Source organism: Coregonus lavaretus (genome assembly GCF_964263955.1).
Source record: "Coregonus lavaretus genome assembly, chromosome: 30".
In the NCBI taxonomy this organism is placed as follows: domain Eukaryota; kingdom Metazoa; phylum Chordata; class Actinopteri; order Salmoniformes; family Salmonidae; genus Coregonus; species Coregonus lavaretus.
Genome location: NC_140017.1, coordinates 30,635,475 through 30,656,033, shown reverse-complemented (window position 1 = coordinate 30,656,033; position 20,559 = coordinate 30,635,475). Strand labels below are relative to the sequence as shown.

Below are 20,559 nucleotides of genomic sequence, written 5' to 3'. Positions count from 1 at the left end.
GTCAATGGTATTTGTTTTTTCAACTCATCTAAAATACAATATTCCTCTTCCAGGGCATATCACAAACACTTGTTTCTGAAATCTCCCGGCTCTCGGCTGAGTACCTCGGCTAATGATAATTACAACATTATATATTTATCAAGCTGCCTGTCGCTCCGTGTGACTGCCTGTCGCTCTGAGGCCTTTCCTTTCCTGGTACTAGTTAGGTAGTGAAGTGTCTCCACTGAATCAAGCATCATTTCCAAGTCTAATGTTTGCCCATTTCCAAGAGAATAATGGAGACACAATGAGGACACTGTAGGTTTTAGACAAGTGTTTTCTCTCAGCCAAACAACAACCACGGTAGTTGACATTACATGTAACACACACAGGCACAGACACATTTTGCCGATTTAGCCAACTCAGATGTACTAATCTAAATCTATTGTTAATCTCAGTGCAGGAAAAAACAGTAGTGGTCAAAAGAGAATGGTCAGAAGAAAATATCAAATGAAAAGATCACACAGTAGGAAAAAAGAGAAATGCCATATAAAAATGGAATGTCCCATCATTATAACGGACTATTCCACAGAGCTGAGAGACTCCCTCCAGTTCAGTTTAACAAAGCCTTGTTCTTCAACTCTAAACATGGGGAATGATTCATCCCCATGTTTCACCCTCCCTCTCTTCTCCTCCACTCAGATGTCATAAATCAAGCTCCAGAAATACTTCCTGGCTGGTTAGTGAGTCCAGCTCCTCAGTATTGAGACTACTGCTTCAGCCAGTGACTGGTTCAGTAACCTGCATGGAACACTAGATGAAGGTCAAAGCCCATTATGATTGTTTACACAGTAAACACCCCTAGGGCCGGTTGCACCAGTTGGGGGTAAAAAATATGGTCTTAAATGCTAGGTCGGGCGTAGCTACGTCCGACTTTGGGATCAGAACTTACACCTGTTGTACCAACCAAAAATAAGACTAGTTGTAGCTAGGTCCGGCACTTGCGGGATTATGTTCTTTCCACACTGCGAGTAGAAAACTGGAGGATGAGCAGGGTTCAGGATGGGAAAGGCTGTGTCGTGGCCCTGGGTGCGGGGGAGTGTTAGTTACACTGGGAAACTAGCTGCCCAGCCTGAAGGACAATGGCACACGCACACAACCACCTTCAGCTGGGATCTCAGTCATCTAGAGTGACTGAACTCATTACTGTCAATGTCACTATGATTAGACCTCCAATTAAGCACGGACGAGGGACACGCATATGATTAGCATGATATTTCAATGACACTTCATGCTAAACGCTAATATTGGGCTGAAATACAATCTAAATGGCACCAAAAGAGGCTATTAACAGCTAACTAATAGAGAGGGCTGGCGTAACCCCTTGAAATGGTGCCAGGAAAGGTTAAGGTATATCTAATTTAATTTGCTCAGGGATCTTTGTGACTTTAACGTGTCACAAAAGCCCCTGGATACAAAGTCCTGTGGCAAAGCCTGGCTGAATACAACAACAACCAAAGACAAATTGTCTCTTAGTTTTAGTTTAGTAGCAGAACGTTTCTGCACCAACCACAACACCCAGTTATAACCTGTTCTTTGCAACTGAAGAGCTTTTGTGTTACTGATGGAATGGCAGAGAAGCTAATCTGTAATTGCTGGAGGTGGAGAGTGGAGGAGCTTCTGAAGGCTCCACCCTGAGTCAGGGCAGGGGAACACGAGTCCACAATGTCCCAGAGTCCGCCTCCCAAAGTGAGCTCCAATCACCCTCCAGCCGACAGAGAACAGGAAGGAGACGCTGCGTTACAGCAATCAGCTCATCCAAGCCATGTTCCCACTGTTGTTCTGTGTGGGTTTCCAGTAATCCCAAAGCAAATACAAGTCCTGTGTTTAAGATAAGGGGACCTGTAGTTTCAAACAGCACTTTCCCTAATCACCACCATTCTCATGATGCATATTGTTTTGGCGGATTATATTTTGTGGTCTTGTAGACTACATAGGACACATTGGATTTTCACGGGGGGAAAATGGCAATAATATTCTCACAAACTAGGCTCTCACACACCTTTCCCAGTGGTGGTCACCAGAGTGCTGTGACATCAGATTCAGTCCCTACTGCTGATATGGGGCCTGCATCATGTCGTCCCTGAGCTACCAGTCCAGATAAACAGATTACAGGCCCACACATACACTCTCCCCTACCACCGTCACTCACATTACATACACTCTCCCCTACCACTGTCACTCACATTACATACACTCCCCTACCACTGTCACTCACATTACATACACTCCCCTACCACTGTCACTCACATTACATACACTCCCCTACCACTGTCACTCACATTACATACACTCCCCTACCACTGTCACTCACATTACATACACTCCCCTACCACTGTCACTCACATTACATACACTCCCCTAGCACTGTCACTCACATTACATACACTCTCCCCTACCACTGTCACTCACATTACATACACTCCCCTACCACTGTCACTCACATTACATACACTCCCCTACCACTGTCACTCACATTACATACACTCTCCCCTACCACTGTCACTCACATTACATACACTCCCCTACCACTGCCACTCACATTACATACACTCCCCTACCACTGTCACTCACATTACATACTCTCCCCTACCACTGTCACTCACATTACATACTCTCCCCTACCACAGTCACTCACATTACATACACTCCCCTACCACTGTCACTCACATTATATACACTCCCCTAGCACCGTCACTCACATTACATACACTCTCCCCTACCACTGTCACTCACATTATATACACTCCCCCCTACCACTGTCACTCACATTATATACACTCCCCTAGCACTGTCACTCACATTACATACACTCCCCCCTACCACTGTCACTCACATTATATACACTCCCCTAGCACTGTCACTCACATGATATACACTCTCCCCTACCACTGTCACTCACATTATATACGGGCGGCAGGTAGCTTAGTGGTTAAGAGCGTTGTGCCAGTAACCGAAAGGTCGCTGGTTCTAATCCCCGAGCCGACTAGGTGAAAAAATCTGTCGATGTGCCCTTGAGCAAGGCACTTAACCCTAATTGCTCATGTAAGTCGCTCTGGATAAGAGCGTCTGCTAAATGACTAAAATATAAAATATAAATATAAATATAAATATACACTCCCCTAGCACTGTCACTCACATCCTACAATCTCCCCTACCACTGTCACTCACATATACACTCCCCTACCACTGTCACTCACATCATACACTCTCCCCTACCACTGTCACTCACATTACATACACTCCCCTACCACTGTCACTCACATTATATACACTCCCCTACCACTGTCACTCACATTATATACACTCCCCTACCACTGTCACTCACATTATATACACTCCCCTGCCACTGTCACTCACATCATACACTCTCTCCTACCACTGTCACTCACATTACATACACTCCCCTACCACTGTCACTCACATTATATACACTCCTCTAGCACTGTCACTCACATTACATACACTCCCCTACCACTGTCACTCACATTACATACACTCCCCTAGCACTGTCACTCACATCATAAACTCTCCCCTACCACTGTCACTCACATTCTCTCTGCTCTACTTTGATTCTGCTTCAAGGGACATGTCCAATCACCAAAGAGAAATATGTGAAGTTGAAGTGCACTTGATTTCTATTGATCAAATGCAACAGTGCCATTGTGTTTGTTATTGATGGTGATTGTTAGTAGCTGCTATGTTGACAGTGCTACAATAGAAATAATTGTGTTTCAAGAACAAAACCAATTACCTTAAATGTTTAACATGTTGAAAATATCAAATATTACACTGTTCCACGCATTGTTTAATCTTTATCAGACATCTTTCACCGTCATGTTGGTTTTCTGTTGGATGTGGTTGGCATTTTGTTTATGTCTTAAGACATCCATTCACAGCAGGAACTGTTTCATTGGGTTTCATCAGTAGCTGATGTTAAAATATTTAGAAAAGAAGATCAACCAGACATACACAGACGCACATGTCAGGACGAGGACAGGAAGCATCTTCAGACTACTTAGAAGCACCCCGACAGTTCCATTTCAACCCTGACTGTCCTTGTGTGTGTCCTCCAGGGAGAGGGTGTGTGACTCAGCTTTCGTGAGGACGTCTTTTAGCAGTCATTTCATCAGTCACCTCGCCACACGCTGAAGGACTGTTGAATACCCTCACATGAGTGTCAAGAGTGGAGGAAAAGGCTGCAACGGATCTTTCACACACGTCACACAGCTGTGATGCCCAGTATATTCCAGCTAGCAACACTGTTTTACAAAACACCCTACTTAATAATCCTAGATAGAGTGAGAATGGCCGTTTCGAGGCAGAGACAATGACGACTCACCCAGCTGACAGTCTCTGAATAGCAGCGATATGAGTGTGAATAGGGGAGCTCTCCTGCCTCTCTGAATAGCCATTGTACAGTGTTTACCTTGATGTGACACATCCATTCGAACGCTATCCTCAGATGCAGAATTTTTTTTATGGCTCTTTGCTTCACCAATACAATGGTGGTTTGTGTGCCAGTCAATTCATTGAGGGGAACTGGACAATTACTTGCAGGCTTTTCTAAATGTAACCTCCTGGACCCTGTTTAACAGCTAGGGTAATGGATGGGGGATGAGCGGAGAGGACCATCAGAACAGACACAAAAGGACAATCATACACGTTCCATGCAGAATGGATTGGAGTGAAACGCATCTGCTGCAAAACCACAGCAGCGACGGCAATTGTGAAACATCAATGTGTCTCACTTTGAAAGTGCAGGGAAAGAAAGGGTATTTTATTCTCTCTCCATCATGGAAATGGTTTGCCCTTTTCCTCCATGTTAAACAATACTAGCACCAGGTAAAACACTTTTAACCTGAGCCTGACCCCACCACTCGTCTCTCTCTCTACCTGCCCCCTCTCTATCTGTCCCTTCCTCCTGCTCTCCAACCTCCAATATCAGTCTGTAGAGAGAGTCAGGTTCCTTGAAACACCCCCAGTGCCCCTGTTCCACTAGCTCGTAGCTATGGCCACCAAGCGTGCCCTGTGGAAGTGTTCCTAGCTGTTTCACCCTTAACAACCAGAACTACAGAGGAGAGGGCCCACTGAATCCTGAGTGGAGCAGAGGACCTGGGAATATGAGTTCTAGAAGCTCATGAAGTATGCATGGAGCTAATGTATGTGTGAGCTGCAAAGGTCAGACTCTGCATGGCATTCAAATCACTGTGTTCTAAACAGCAGCATTTATTCAAATGATAACACCTTTGAAAATATTGTTTTAAAACCATTTATTGTAATGACTCAAATAAAGGAAATTTGAAGAAAAACTATTGTAGAGCTGTCCGACTCGTGTAACTTTGTAGCCTATATATGAACCGTACCACCACAGTACAGACCAAACCCCCTGATGCTAAGCAGTAGAAACAGTCAACACAGTAGAAACACACAGCACACTACTTTGGGACATGATGATGTTATCAGGCTGCTGCTATTAAGGCCATAAACTCTGATATGGAGTGGTGACGCACTCCTGTGTACAGATGTGAACTTGACTGTCTCCAGCATATTATGGCTCATTATTTTTTTTTAAGACGAAGAAAAACCTATAGGATTTAAAATACCCGAGTTTTGGCGCAGGTATAGCCGACTAGCGTTACCTAACGCTACTACAGTAAAAAGTATATATACATTATTTTTATTAACTTTCTACAAATCACTATATCTTTTTTTTTTTAAAGTATATTGCGATATGTGCCTGTGTGTGTGTGGTGAGCTCTTTTGTGTAATGAAAAAAATAAGGAAAAACAGGCCAGCAGGTTTTAGTGTGGAGCCAGCACTCTGTCTTTGGAAAGTCCTCTGCTTTAGAGAGAAGTCTCCCCTCTAAAGCCAGATAAGGACTAGAGATAAGAGGGGGAGATAAATGCAAGCACGTCTCCGGCTAGGCTCACAGACAGCAGTGTTATCAGACCACACAGACCCTCTCTGTTCTGTAACCCTTTCCTCCTAGTCAGCCCCTAAAACGCCTGGCCAGATCCCTATCAACACATCACATGATGGGGGAAAGGGTTCGAGGGGGAGGGCTAGAGGGGAGGGTTAGAGGGGCAGGGCTAGAGGGGAGGGTTAGAGGGGCAGGGCTAGAGGGGAGGGTTAGAGGGGCAGGGCTAGAGGGGAGGGTTAGAGGGGCAGGGCTAGAGGGGAGGGTTAGAGGGGCAGGGCTAGAGGGGAGGGTTAGAGGGGCAGGGCTAGAGAGGAGGGTTAGAGGGGCAGGGCTAGAGGGGAGGGTTAGAGGGGCAGGGCTAGAGGGGAGGGTTAGAGGGGCAGGGCTAGAGGGGAGGGTTAGAGGGGCAGGGCTAGAGGGGAGGGTTAGAGGGGCAGGGCTAGAGAGGAGGGTTAGAGGGGCAGGGCTAGAGGGGAGGGTTAGAGGGGCAGGGCTAGAGGGGGATACAGGCAATTAAATGAATAGTGAATAAAACAACCATACAGGGTCAATCCAACAGGGTGCGAGTGTTTGTGCATGCATGTATAGTGGTCTTATATATGTCTCTGGACATTGTGGGCAGAAGCATGTTGAATGGCGGGAGCACCTTCAGTATACAGCGTGGAGAATGGTACTGATAACAGAATGGGCTTAGCATTGATTGGTGGGGAGAGTGAAATGTATCTATTGGACAACATTGGTCTTGACCTTAAGGAGTAGAATCCTTGAGGAAATTCCATCATTGTGGTACCATGATGTGGAGCACAGAGGCACATGTTTATTGAACTGGCTACAGACCTAGAGGGGAATCTGCTTTGTTTAATCATATACACAGCGTGGGCCTTCCGAGTGGCGCAGTGGTCTAAGACTCTGCATCGCAGTGCTTGAGGAGTCACTACAGACCCGGGATCGATCCCGGCTGGGTCGCAACTAGCCGCGACCGGGAAACGCATCAGGTGGCGCACAATTGGCCCAGCATCATCCGGGTAATTTTTTGAAATATATACATTTATATATATACAGTACCAGTCAAAAGTTTGGACACTCCTACTCATTAAAGGGTTTTTCTTTATTTTGACTATTTTCTACATTACAGAGTAATAGTGAAGACATCAAAACTATTAAATAACACATATGGAATCATGTAGTGTTAAACAAATCAAACATTTTAGATTCTTCAAATAGCCACCCTTTGCCTTTATGACAGCTTTGCACACTCTTGGCATTCTATCAACCAGCTTCACCTGGAATGCTTTTCCAACAGTCTTGAAGGAGTTCCCACATATGCTGAGCACCTGTTGGCTGCTTTTCCTTCACTCTGCAGTCCGACTCATCCCAAACCATCCCAATTTATTGAGGTTGGGGGATTGTGGAGGCCAGGTCATCTGATGCAGCACTCCATCACTCTCCTTCTTGGTGAAATAGCCCTTACACAGCCTGGAGGAGTGTTGGGTCATTGTCCTGTTGAAAAACAAATAACAGTCCCACTAAGCCCAAACCAGACGGAATGGCGTATCGCTGCACAATGCTGTGGTAGCCATGCTGGTTAAGTGTCCCTTGAATTCTAAATAAATCACAGACAGTGTCACCAGCAAAGCACCCCCACAACATAACACCTCCTCCTCCATGCTTTACGGTGGGAACTACACATGCGGAGATCATCCTTTCACCCACACCGCGTCTCACAAAGACACGGCGGTTGGAACCAAAAATATCAAATTTGGACTCCAGACCAAATGACACATTTCCACTGGTCTAATGTCCATTGCTCGTGTTTCTTGGTCCAAGCAGGTCTCATCTTCTTATTGATGTCCTTTGGAAGTGGTTTCTTCGCAGCAATTCGACCATGAAGGCCTGATTCACACAGTCCCCTCTGAACAGTTGATGTTGAGATGTGACTGTTACTTGTCACAACACAACTGATTGGCTCAAACGCATTAAGGAAAGAAATTCCACAAATTAACTTTTAAGAAGGCACACTTGTTAATTGAAATGCATTCCAGGTGACTACCTCATGAAGCTGGTTGAGAGAATGCCAAGAGTGTGCAAAGTTGTCATCAAGGCAAAGGGTGGCTATTTGAAGAATCTCAAATATAAAATATATTTTGATTTGTTTAACACTTTTTTGGTTACTACATGATTCCATATGTGTTATTTAATAGTTTTGATGTCTTCACTATTATTCTACAATGTAAGAAATAGTAAAAATAAAGAAAAACCCTTGAATGAGTAGGTGTGTCCAAACTTTTGACTGGTACTGTATGTACAGTGGGGAGAACAAGTATTTGATACACTGCCGATTTTGCAGGTTTTCCTACTTACAAAGCATGTAGAGGTCTGTAATTTTTATCATAGGTACACTTCAACTGTGAGAGACAGAATCTAAAACAAAAATCCAGAAAATCACATTGTATGATTTTTAAGAAATGTATTTGCATTTTATTGCATGACATAAGTATTTGATACATCAGAAAAGCAGAACTTAATATTTGGTACAGAAACCTTTGTTTGCAATTACAGAGATCATACGTTTCCTGTAGGTCTTGACCAGGTTTGCACACACTGCAGCAGGGATTTTGGCCCACTCCTCCATACAGACCTTCTCCAGATCCTTCAGGTTTCGGGGCTGTCGCTGGGCAATACGGACTTTCAGCTCCCTCCAAAGATTTTCTATTGGGTTCAGGTCTGGAGACTGGCTAGGCCACTCCAGGACCTTGAGATGCTTCTTACGGAGCCACTCCTTAGTTGCCCTGGCTGTGTGTTTCGGGTCGTTGTCATGCTGGAAGACCCAGCCACGACCCATCTTCAATGCTCTTACTGAGGGAAGGAGGTTGTTGGCCAAGATCCCGCGATACATGGCCCCATCCATCCTCCCCTCAATACGATGCAGTCGTCCTGTCCCCTTTGCAGAAAAGCATCCCCAAAGAATGATGTTTCCACCTTCATGCTTCATGGTTGGGATGGTGTTCTTGGGGTTGTACTCATCCTTCTTCTTCCTCCAAACACGGCGAGTGGAGTTTAGACCAAAAAGCTCTATTTTTGTCTCATCAGACCACATGACCTTCTCCCATTCCTCCTCTGGATCATCCAGATGGTCATTGGCAAACTTCAGACGGGCCTGGACATGCGCTGGCTTGAGCAGGGGGACCTTGCGTGCACTGCAGGATTTTAATCCATGACGGGTAGTGTGTTACTAATGGTTTTCTTTGAGACTGTGGTCCCAGCTCTCTTCAGGTCATTGACCAGGTCCTGCCGTGTAGTTCTGGGCTGATCCCTCACCTTCCTCATGATCATTGATGCCCCACGAGGTGAGATCTTGCATGGAGCCCCAGACCGAGGGTGATTGACCGTCATCTTGAACTTCTTCCATTTTCTAATAATTGCGCCAACAGTTGTTGCCTTCTCACCAAGCTGCTTGCCTATTGTCCTGTAGACCATCCCAGCCTTGTGCAGGTCTACAATTTTATCCCTGACGTCCTTACACAGCTCTCTGGTCTTGGCCATTGTGGAGAGGTTGGAGTCTGTTTGATTGAGTGTGTGGACAGGTGTATTTTATACAGGTAACGAGTTCAAACTGGTGCAGTTAATACAGGTAATGAGTGGAGAACAGGAGGGCTTCTTAAAGAAAAACTAACAGGTCTGTGAGAGCCGGAATTCTTACTGGTTGGTAGGTGATCAAATACTTATGTCATGCAATAAAATGCAAATTAATTAATTAAAAATGATAATGTGATTTTCTGGATTTTTGTTTTAGATTCCGTCTCTCACAGTTGATGTGTACCTATGATAAAAATTACAGACCTCTACATGCTTTGTAAGTAGGAAAACCTGCAAAATCGGCAGTGTATCAAATACTTGTTCTCCCCACTGTATGTATGTATGTATGTATGTATGTATGTATGTATGTATGTATGTATGTATGTATGTATATGTATATATATAGTAAAAGTGAAATACCGAAAGATGTTGCACATCTGCATTGTGCAACATTTGCCCATTATTCTTGTCTAAATTCTTCAAACTCTGTCAAATTGGTTGTAGATCATTGCTAGACAACCATTTTCAGGTCTTGCCAAAGATTTTAAAGTAGATTTGAGTCAAAACTGTAACTTGGCCACTCAGGAACATTCACTGTCTTCTTGGTAAGCAACTCCAGTGTAGATTTGGCCTTGTGTTTTAGGTTATTGCCCTGCTGAAAGGTGAGTGTCTGGAGGAAAGCAGACTGAACTAGGTTTTCCTCTAGGATTTTGCCTGCGCTCCCCAGTCCTTTATGATTTCAAGCATACCCATAACATGATGCAGCCACCATTATGCTTGAAAATATGTAGAGTGGTACTCAGTAATGTGTTGTATTTGATTTGCCCCAAACATAATACTTTGCATTCAGGACAAAAAAGTTACTTGCTTTGCCACATTATTTGCAGTATTACTTTAGTGCCTTGCTGCAAACAGGATGCATTTTTTGGAATATTTTTATTCTGTACAGGTTCCCGTATTTTCCCTCTGTCAATTAGGTTAGTATTGTGGAGTAACTACAATGTCGTTGATCCATCCTCAGTTTTCACCTATCACAGCCATTAAACTCTAACTGTTTTAAAGACAACATTAGCCTCATGGTGAAATCCCTGAGCGGTTTCCTTCCTCTCCGGCAAATTAGTTAGGAAGTGTACTTAATAACTTCACCATGCTCAAAGGGATATTCAATGGTTTTTTTGCCATCTACCAATAGGTAGAATTCTTTGTGAGGCATTGGAAAACCTCCCTGGTCTTTGTGGTTGAATCTGTGTTTGAAATGCACTGCTCAACTGAGGGACCTTACAGATAATTGTATGTGTGGGATACAGAGATGAGGCAGTCGTTCAAAAATCAATCATGTTACACTCTATTATTGCACACAGTAAGTGAGTGGGTCCATGCAAATTATTATGTGACTTGTTAAGAAAATGTTGTCTCCTGAACTTATTTAGGCTTGCCATAACAAAGGGGTTGAATACTTATTGACTCAAGACATTTCAGCTTTTCATTTTGTATTCATTTGTAAACATAAAAAAAAAACATAATTCCACTTTTACATTATGGGGTATTGTGTGACAAAAAAATATATAAATTTAACACATTTTAAATTCAGGCTGTAACACAACAAAATGTGGTAAGTCAAACAGTGTGAACACTTTCTGAAGCCACTGCCATAATAAAGAAAACATCAACATAAAGTGTCTTAATAGGGCGTTGGGCCACCACGAACCACCAGAAATGTTTCAATGCGCCTTGGCATAGATTTTACAAGTGTCTGGAATTCTATTGGAGGGATACGACACAATCTTTTCACGATACATTCCATATTTTGTGTTTTGTTGACGGTGGTGGAAAACACTGTCTCAGGCGCCACTCCAAAATCTACCGTAAGTGTTTCAAGTTTTAATGTCAAGTACACAAGTACAGTGAAATGCCTTTCTTGCAAGCTTTAAACTCAACAATGCAGTAATCAATAACAATGTAATACAAAAAAGAACATAAGGTAGAAAAAAAACACATTAAAATAAGAAAAACACAAGAAATAAGTAAGCATACTATATACAGGGTCAGTCAGTTCCAGTACCATATTTACAATGTGCAGGGATACTGGAGTGATAGAGGTAGATATGTATAGGTGTAAGGTGACTAGGCATATATGATAAACAGAGTAGCAGCAGCGTATATGATTGTATGTGTGTGTGTGTGTGTGTGTGTGTGTATATATGTGTGTATATGTGTGTGTATAGAGTCAGTATAAATGTATACTACCGTTCAAAAGTTTGGGGTCACTTAGAATTTTCCTTGTTTTCGACAGAAAAGCAATTTCTTTGTCCATTAAAATAACATCAAATTGATCAGAAATACAGTGTAGACATAGTTCATGTCGTAAATGGCTATTATAGCTGGAAATGGCTGATTTTTAATGGAATATCTACATAGGCGTACAGAGGCCCATTATCAGCAACCATCAGTCCTGTGTTCCAATGGCACGTTGTGTTTGCTAATCCAAGTTTATCATTTTAAAAGGATAATTGATCATTAGAAAACCCTTTTGCAATAATGTTAGCACAGCTGAAAACTGTTGTGCTGATTAAAGAAGCAATAAAACTGGCCTTCTTGAGACTAGTTCAGTATCTGGAGCATCAGCAATTGTGGGTTCGATTACAGGCTCTAAATGGCCAGAAACAAATAACTTTCTTCTGAAATTCGTCAGTCTATTCTTGTTCTGAGAAATGAAGGCTATTCCATGCGAGAAATTGCCAAGAAACTGAAGATCTCGTACAACGCTGTGTACTACTCCCTTCACAGAACAGCGCGAACTGTCTCTAACCAGAATAGAAAGAGGAGTGGGAGGCCCCGGTGCACAACTGAGCAAGAGGACAAATACATTAGAGCGACTAGTTTGAGAAACAGACGCCTCACAGGTCCTCAACTCGCAGCTTCATTAAATAGTACCCGCAAAACACCAGTCTTAACGTCAACAGTGAAGAGGCGACTCCGGGATGCTGACCTTCTAGGCAGAGTTGCAAAGAAAAAGCCATATCTCAGACTGGCCAATAAAAAGAAAAGATGAAGATGGGCAAAAGAACACAGACACTGGACAGTGGAAGATTGGAAAAAAGTGTTATGGACAGACGAATGGAAGTTTGAGGTGTTCGGATCACAAAGAAAAACATTTGTGAGACGCAGACCAAATGAAAAGATGCTTGAGGAGTGCTTGATGCCATCTGTCAAGCATGGTGGAGGCAATGTGATGGTCTGGGGGTGCTTTGGTGGTGGTAAAGTGGTGATAAAGTGGGAGATTTGTACAAGGTAAAAGGGATCTTGAAGAAGGAAGGCTATCACTCCATTTTGCAACGCCATGCCATACCCTGTGGACGGCGCTTGATTGTAGCCAATTTCCTCCTACAACAGGACAATGACCCAAAGCACAGCTCCAAACTATGCAATAACTATTTAAGGAAGAAGCAGTCAGCTGGCATTCTGTCTATAATGGAGTGGCCAGCACAGTCACCGGATCTCAACCCTATTGAGCTGTTGTGGGAGCAGCTTGACCGTATGTTACGTAAGAAGTGCCCATCAAGCCAATCCAACTTGTGGGAGGTGCTTCAGGAAGCATGGGGTGAAATCTCTTCAGATTACCTCAACAAATTGACAACTAGAATGCCAAAGGTCTGCAAGGCTGCAATTGCTGCAAATGGAGGATTCTTTGACGAAAGCAAAGTTTGAAGGACACAATTATTATTTCAATTAAAAATCATTATTTCTAACCTTGTCAATGACTATTCATTTTGCTATATTTCCTACTCAAACTCATTTCATGTATGTTTTCATGGAAAAAAAGGACATTTCTAAGTGACCCCAAACATTTGAACGGTAGTGTATGTACAGTACCTATGTGTGTGTAAGCAAATGATGAAGTGAGTGTTTGTATGAGTGTTGGAGTATCAGTGTGCATGAGTGTGTAGGGCCCTGTGAGTGTGCAAAGAGACAGGGCAAACATTTAAATAAAATACAAGGGTCAACTCAGATAAGTCTGTGTAGCCATTTTGTTAGCTATTTATAGTTATCTATTTAGCAGTCTTATGGCTTGGGGATAGAAGCTGTCCAGGAGCCTGTTGGTGTCTGACTCGATGCACCGGTACCGCTTGCCATGCGAAAGCAGAGAGAACAGTCTATGGCTTGGGCGGCTGGAGTCTAGCGATTTTCCGAGCCTTCCACACCACCTGGTAGAGGTCCTGGATGGCAGGGAGCTCGGCCCCAATGATGTACTGGGCTGTCCGCACCACCCTCTGTAGCGCCATGCGATCGAGGGCGGTGCTGTTGCAATACCAAGTAGTGATGCAGCCAGTCAAGATGCTCTCAATGGTACAACTGTATAACTTTTTGAGGATCTGAGGGCCCATGCCAAACCTTTTCAACCGTGCACGTGGACCATTTCAAGTCCTTAGTGATTTCGACAACGAGGAACTTGAAGCTCTCGACCAGCTCCACTGCAGCCCTGTCGATGGATGGGGGCGTGCTCGACCCCCCGTTTCCTTTTGTCCACGATCAGCTCCTTGGTCTTACTGGCGTTGAGGGTGAGGTTGTTTTTTCCGGCACCACACTGCCAGGTCACTGACCTCCTCCCTGTAGACTGTCTCATCGTCGCTGGTGATCAGGACTACCACCGTTGTGTCGTCAGCAAAGTTGATGATGGTGTTGGAGTCGTGCGTGGCCACACAGTCGTGGGTAAACAGGGAGTACAGGAGGTGACTAAGCACACACTCCTGTGGGGCCCCCGTGTTGAGGGTCAGCGTGGCGGAGGTGATGTTGCCTACCCTCACCACCTGGGTTCGGCCCGTCAGGAACTCCAGGATCCAGGAGATGTTCAGTCCCAGGGTCCTAAGCTTGGTGCCGAGCTTGGAGGGGACAATGATGTTGAACACTTATCTAGGTGGGTGAGGGCCGTGTGAAGTGCAATTGAGATTGCGTTGTCTATGGAGCTGTTGGGTATAGGGTGTCTGGGATGATGGAGTTGATGTGTGCCATTATCAGCCTCTCAAAGCTCTTCATGATTACAGATGAGTGCCTCAGGGAGGTAGTCATTGTGGCATGAGATGGTGGTCATCTTAAATCATGTGGGGATTAGAGACTGGGACAGGGAGAGGTTGAAAATTACCGTGAATATGCCTGCAAGCTGTTCTGCGCATGCTCTGAGAACGCGCCTTGTTCAATTAGGTTGAGATCTGGTGACAGACACACACACACTCTTTGAGACCCCTCTTTCAAAGTCACTGAGATCTCTTCTTCTAGCCATGGTAGCCAAAATAATGGGCAACTGGGCATTTTTATACATGACCCTTAGCATGATGGGATGTTAATTGCACCTGCTTTCATTATACTTTGTATCCCTCATTTACTCAAGTGTTTCCTTTATTTTTGACCTGTGTGTGTGTGTGTGTGTGTGTGTGTGTGTGTGTGTGTGTGTGTGTGTGTGTGTGTGTGTATACTACCGTTCAAAAGTTTGGGGTCACATTAAAATAACATAAAATTGATCAGAAATACAGTATAGACATTGTTAATGTTGTAAATGGCTATTGTAGCTGGAAACGGCTGATTTTTTATGGAATATCTACATAGGCGTACAGAGGCCCATTATCAGCAAACATCAGTCCTGTGTTCCAATGGCACGTTGTGTTTGCTAATCCAAGTTTATCATTTTAAAAGGCTAATTGATCATTAGAAAACCCTTTTACAATAATGTTAGCACAGCAGAAAACTGTTGTGCTGATTAAAGAAGTGTGATATGGCTTTTTCTTTGCAACTCTGCCTAGAAGGTCAGCATCCCGGAGTCGCCTCTTCACTGTTGACGTTAAGACTGGTGTTTTGCGGGTACTATTTAATGAAGCTGCCAGTTGAGGACCTGTGAGGCGCCTGTTTCTCAAACTAGACACTAATGTATTTGTCCTCTTGCTCAGTTGTGCACCGGGGCCTCCCACTCCTCTTTCTATTCTGGTTAGAGCCAGTTTGCGCTGTTCTGTGAAGGGAGTAGTACACAGCGTTGTACGAGTTTCAGAAGAAAGTTATTTGTTTCTGGCCCTTTTGAGCCTGTAATCGAACCCACAATTGCTGATGCTCCAGATACTCAACTAGTCTCAAGAAGGCCAGTTTTTTGCTTATTTAATCAGCACAACAGTTTTCAGCTGTGCTAACATTATTGTAAAAGGGTTTTTTAATGATCAATTAGCCTTTTAAAATGATAAACTTGGATTAGCAAACACCACGTGCCAACACAGGACTGATGGTTGCTGATAATGGGCCTCTGTACGCCTATGTAGATATTCCATAAAGAAATCAGCCGGTTCCAGTTACAATAGCCATTTACAACATTAACAGTGTCTACACTATATTTCTGATCAATTTGATGTTATTTTAATGGACCAAAAAATTGCTTTTCTTTCGAAAACAAGGACATTTCTAAGTGACCCCAAACTTTTGAACGGTAGTGTATATATATATACATACATACACACACACACATCACTACGGGCTAAAACCTATAGTTAGTGGCCATTGACCATGAATCCAATGCATGGATAATGAAACTATTCTTTCACATTCTAACATCCATGGTTCACACACCAACAGATAGCAGGAAAAGCACAACATGAGGGAGGTAGTATGTAGACTGACTTACCTCTGTGTCTGTTAGTCGTTTTGTCAAACATAAGCATGGCATCCTCTACCTGCAAGACACAAAAAAAGAGGAAAGATTAGTCTCAATAAAAACAAACTGAAAGAGATCTACAAAGATGGAGACAGAGAGTGAGAGGGAAGGAGTGTGAGAAAAAGAAAGACAGAGACACCGAGAGAGAGAGAGAGAGAGAGAGAGAGAGAGAGAGAGAGAGAACTATGGTGCTGGTGGCCGTGTGACATATGTCCCTAGATGTGTTGAGTGAGTAATGACTGGGCTGTGGCGTCACAAGGTCAAGAACACGCGGAAACCCTGAGAGAGGCTCAGTGTGTGTGTTTGCAAGGACACGAGTGACATTGGCAACTCAAGCACAGCAACAGAATCATGATTTCGGAGATACATGGACACACACAGCGACTCTTTCTATCTCTCTGTGTCACACACACACATTCCAGCACGTTTCACACACGTCCCGGCACACATGCCTCATAAAACCACACACACATCCCAAAATATGCCTTAAAAAAACACACTCTCCCTCTCAGGTGTATCTGAGACCCTACCTGGTGGTGGTGTGGTGTTGTGGTGGTGGTGGTGTGGTGCTGGTGGTGTGGTGTGGTGGTGTGGTGTGGTGTGGTGGTGGTGGTGTGGTGCTGGTGGTGTGGTGTGGTGGTGGTGTGGTGGTGTGGTGCTGGTGGTGTGGTGGTGTGGTGCTGGTGGTGTGGTGGTGTGGTGCTGGTGGTGTGGTGGTGGTGGTGTGGTGGTGTGGTGCTGGTGGTGTGGTGGTGGTGGTGGTGGTGTGGTGGTGGTGGTGGTGTGGTGGTGGTGTGGTGGTGGTGGTGGTGTGGTGGTGTGGTGCTGGTGGTGGTGGTGTGGTGCTGGTGGTGGTGTGGTGCTGGTGGTGGTGTGGTGGTGTGGTGTGGTGCTGGTGGTGGTGTGGTGGTGGTGTGGTGGTGTGGTGTGGTGGTGGTGGTGGTAGTGGTGGTGGTGTGGTGGTGTGGTGTGGTGGTGGTGGTGGTGGTGGTGGTGTGGTGGTGGTGGTGGTGTGGTGGTGGTGGTATGGTGCTGGTGGTGTGTGCGGGACAGTTAAGAGAGGGAGAGAAATCGCTGGACACAGCAGGATATGTGGGTGGGGGGGGGGGGAGTCCGCCTGGGCAGTGTTCCCCAGTCACTGTTGCTAGGTAACAGGGTTAAGCTGGCCATGAGCTGGCTGTGGCTGGCAGAGGAGATTTGCTGTCCAGTGAATTAATGTGTCGTGTGTGTGTAGTAGCCAGCTGTCCCAGCCGGCAGATGATGGGAGGGGATAGCACCAGAGGCTGCCTCATATGTAACTGTCTGACTGGATAAAGGCCACAGTTGCCAGCACACACACACACCCTAGCCCCTGCTTCTCTACACTGGTGGCTGAGGCTCTGTGTCACCTGTTACCATGTAACACAATGGGAGGTAGTATTACTGCTACACTGCAGCTGGGGTGGCTCTCCTTTTGTTTCCCTTCACCTCTGTCTACCCCTGCTAGGTGCTGAGGAAATGCGTGTCAGAGTGTGTCGCCCTGAATCCATTCAATCAGAAATGGACCTTTTACTTGTTAGCCCTGGCGCTTCTGCCCTGTGCAGTGTGTGCGCTGTGAGAGAGAGAGTTATGAGGCCAGAGGACTGTCCCCACAGATGGTGCAAGGTTCAGATCGATGCAAAGCGGCCACTTTAGCAGCCATTTGCACCGAGTAGCATAGTGACGGACATCTCCTAATGCATTCAGATGTGCCGAATAATTAATTAGCCAGCTCTCTCACACTCACACACACACACACACAGGGCAAAAGCTAAATTGCTCTTCTCAGTATGGCCTCTGCCTCCAGTTAAAAGCCCCCATGTCAGACTGTTAAACCTGAGCTGGTCGGGCTACTCTGACATTAAATGCCATTACAGCTAATTGGTGCAGCCACCGCAGCTTTTACTGTCCGTCCAGCGGTCTGAAGAGAGGGCTTAATACAGAGACGTAGGGCAGGCACAATGACTAATGTCATCATAATGCCTGCTTTATGACGGCACACAGAGAGCTGCGCCTTCCGCTAATGCTGTTAAACTGCTTTGAAATGTAGTGAAGCTACAGACTGGAGGGGGACAGTGAGTGATTGAGAGGGGACAGTGAGGGGACTAGTGAGGGGGTGGAGAGGCTGAAGCTAAAGACTGGAGGGGACAGTGAGGGGGTGGAGGAAGGGGGGTAGAGCAGTGAGGGAGTGGAGGTAGGGGGTAGAGCAGTGAGGAGGTGGAGGTAGGGGGTAGAGCAGTGAGGAGGTGGAGGTAGGGGGTAGAGCAGTGAGGAGGTGGAGGTAGGGGGTAGAGCAGTGAGGGGGTGGAGGTAGGGCGGTAGAGCACTGAATGGGTGGAGGTAGGGGGGTAGAGCAGTGAGGGGGTGGAGGTAGGGGGGTACAGCAGTGAGGGGGTGGAGGTAGGGGGGTACAGCAGTGAGGGGGTGGAGGTAGGGGGGTACAGCAGTGAGGGGGTGGAGGTAGGGGGGTAGAGCAGTGAGGGGGTGGAGGTAGGGGGTAGAGCAGTGAGGGGGTGGAGGTAGGGGGGTAGAGCAGTGAGGGGGTGGAGGTAGGGGGGTAGAGCAGTGAGGGGGTGGAGGTAGGGGGGTAGAGCAGTGAGGGGTGGAGGTAGGGGGGTAGAGCAGTGAGGGGGTGGAGGTAGGGGGGTAGAGCAGTGAGGGAGTGGAGGTAGGGGGTAGAGCAGTGAGGAGGTGGAGGTAGGGCGGTAGAGCACTGAATGGGTGGAGGTAGGGGGGTAGAGCAGTGAGGAGGTGGAGGTAGGGGGGTAGAGCAGTGAGGGGGTGGAGGTAGGGGGTAGAGCAGTGAGGGGGTGGAGGTAGGGGGGTAGAGCAGTGAGGGGGTGGAGGTAGGGGGTAGAGCAGTGAGGAGGTGGAGGTAGGGGGTAGAGCAGTGAGGGGGTGGAGGTAGGGCGGTAGAGCACTGAATGGGTGGAGGTAGGGGGGTAGAGCAGTGAGGGGGTGGAGGTAGGGGGGTACAGCAGTGAGGGGGTGGAGGTAGGGGGGTACAGCAGTGAGGGGGTGGAGGTAGGGGGGTACAGCAGTGAGGGGGTGGAGGTAGGGAGTAGAGCAGTGAGGGGGTGGAGGTAGGGGGTAGAGCAGCAGTGAGGGGGTGGAGGTAGGGGGGTAGAGCAGTGAGGGGGTGGAGGTAGGGGGGTAGAGCAGTGAGGGGGTGGAGGTAGGGGGGTAGAGCAGTGAGGGGTGGAGGTAGGGGGGTAGAGCAGTGAGGGGGTGGAGGTAGGGGGGTAGAGCAGTGAGGGAGTGGAGGTAGGGGGTAGAGCAGTGAGGAGGTGGAGGTAGGGCGGTAGAGCACTGAATGGGTGGAGGTAGGGGGGTAGAGCAGTGAGGAGGTGGAGGTAGGGGGGTAGAGCAGTGAGGGGGTGGAGGTAGGGGGTAGAGCAGTGAGGGGGTGGAGGTAGGGGGGTAGAGCAGTGAGGCGGTGGAGGTAGGGGGGTAGAGCAGTGAGGGGGTGGAGGTAGGGGGGTAGAGCAGTGAGGGAGTGGAGGTAGGGGGGTAGAGCAGTGAGGGGGTGGAGGTAGGGGGGTAGAGCAGTGAGGGGGTGGAGGTAGGGGGGTAGAGCAGTGAGGAGGTGGAGGTAGGGGGGTAGAGCAGTGAGGAGGTGGAGGTAGGGGGGTAGAGCAGTGAGGGGGTGGAGGTAGGGGGTAGAGCAGTGAGGGGGTGGAGGTAGGGGGGTAGAGCAGTGAGGGGGTGGAGGTAGGGGGGTAGAGCAGTGAGGGGTGGAGGTAGGGGGGTAGAGCAGTGAGGGGTGGAGGTAGGGGGGTAGAGCAGTGAGGGAGTGGAGGTAGGGGGTAGAGCAGTGAGGGGGTGGAGGTAGGGGGGTAGAGCAGTGAGGGGGTGGAGGTAGGGGGGTAGAGCAGTGAGGGAGTGGAGGTAGGGGGGTAGAACAGTGAGGGGTGGAGGTAGGGGGGTAGAGCAGTGAGGGAATGGAGGTAGGGGGTACAGCAGTGAGGGGGTGGAGGTAGGGGGGTAGAGCAGTGAGGGGTGGAGGTAGGGGGGTAGAGCAGTGAGGGAGTGGAGGTAGGGGGTAGAGCAGTGAGGGGTGGAGGTAGGGGGGTAGAGCAGTGAGGGAGTGGAGGTAGGGGGTAGAGCAGTGAGGGGGTGGAGGTAGGGGGGTAGAGCAGTGAGGGGTGGAGGTAGGGGGGTAGAGCAGTGAGGGAGTGGAGGTAGGGGGTAGAGCAGTGAGGGGTGGAGGTAGGGGGGTAGAGCAGTGAGGGAGTGGAGGTAGGGGGTAGAGCAGTGAGGGGTGGAGGTAGGGGGTAGAGCAGTGAGGGGTGGAGGTAGGGGGGTAGAGCAGTGA

The 20,559-nt window shown here is 46.9% G+C and overlaps 1 protein-coding gene across 1 annotated transcript in view; it reads right to left on the bottom strand.

The window, feature by feature from the left end:
- The window catches only part of LOC311106198 (RNA-binding protein Musashi homolog 2-like), a 251,675-nt gene that overhangs the window by 89,930 nt on the left and 141,186 nt on the right, over positions 1-20,559 (bottom strand). The window contains exon 7 of the mRNA XM_084148510.1: positions 16,197-16,245. Coding sequence (XP_084004636.1) covers positions 16,197-16,245 — 49 coding nt within the window. The remainder of the gene's footprint in view (positions 1-16,196; positions 16,246-20,559) is intronic.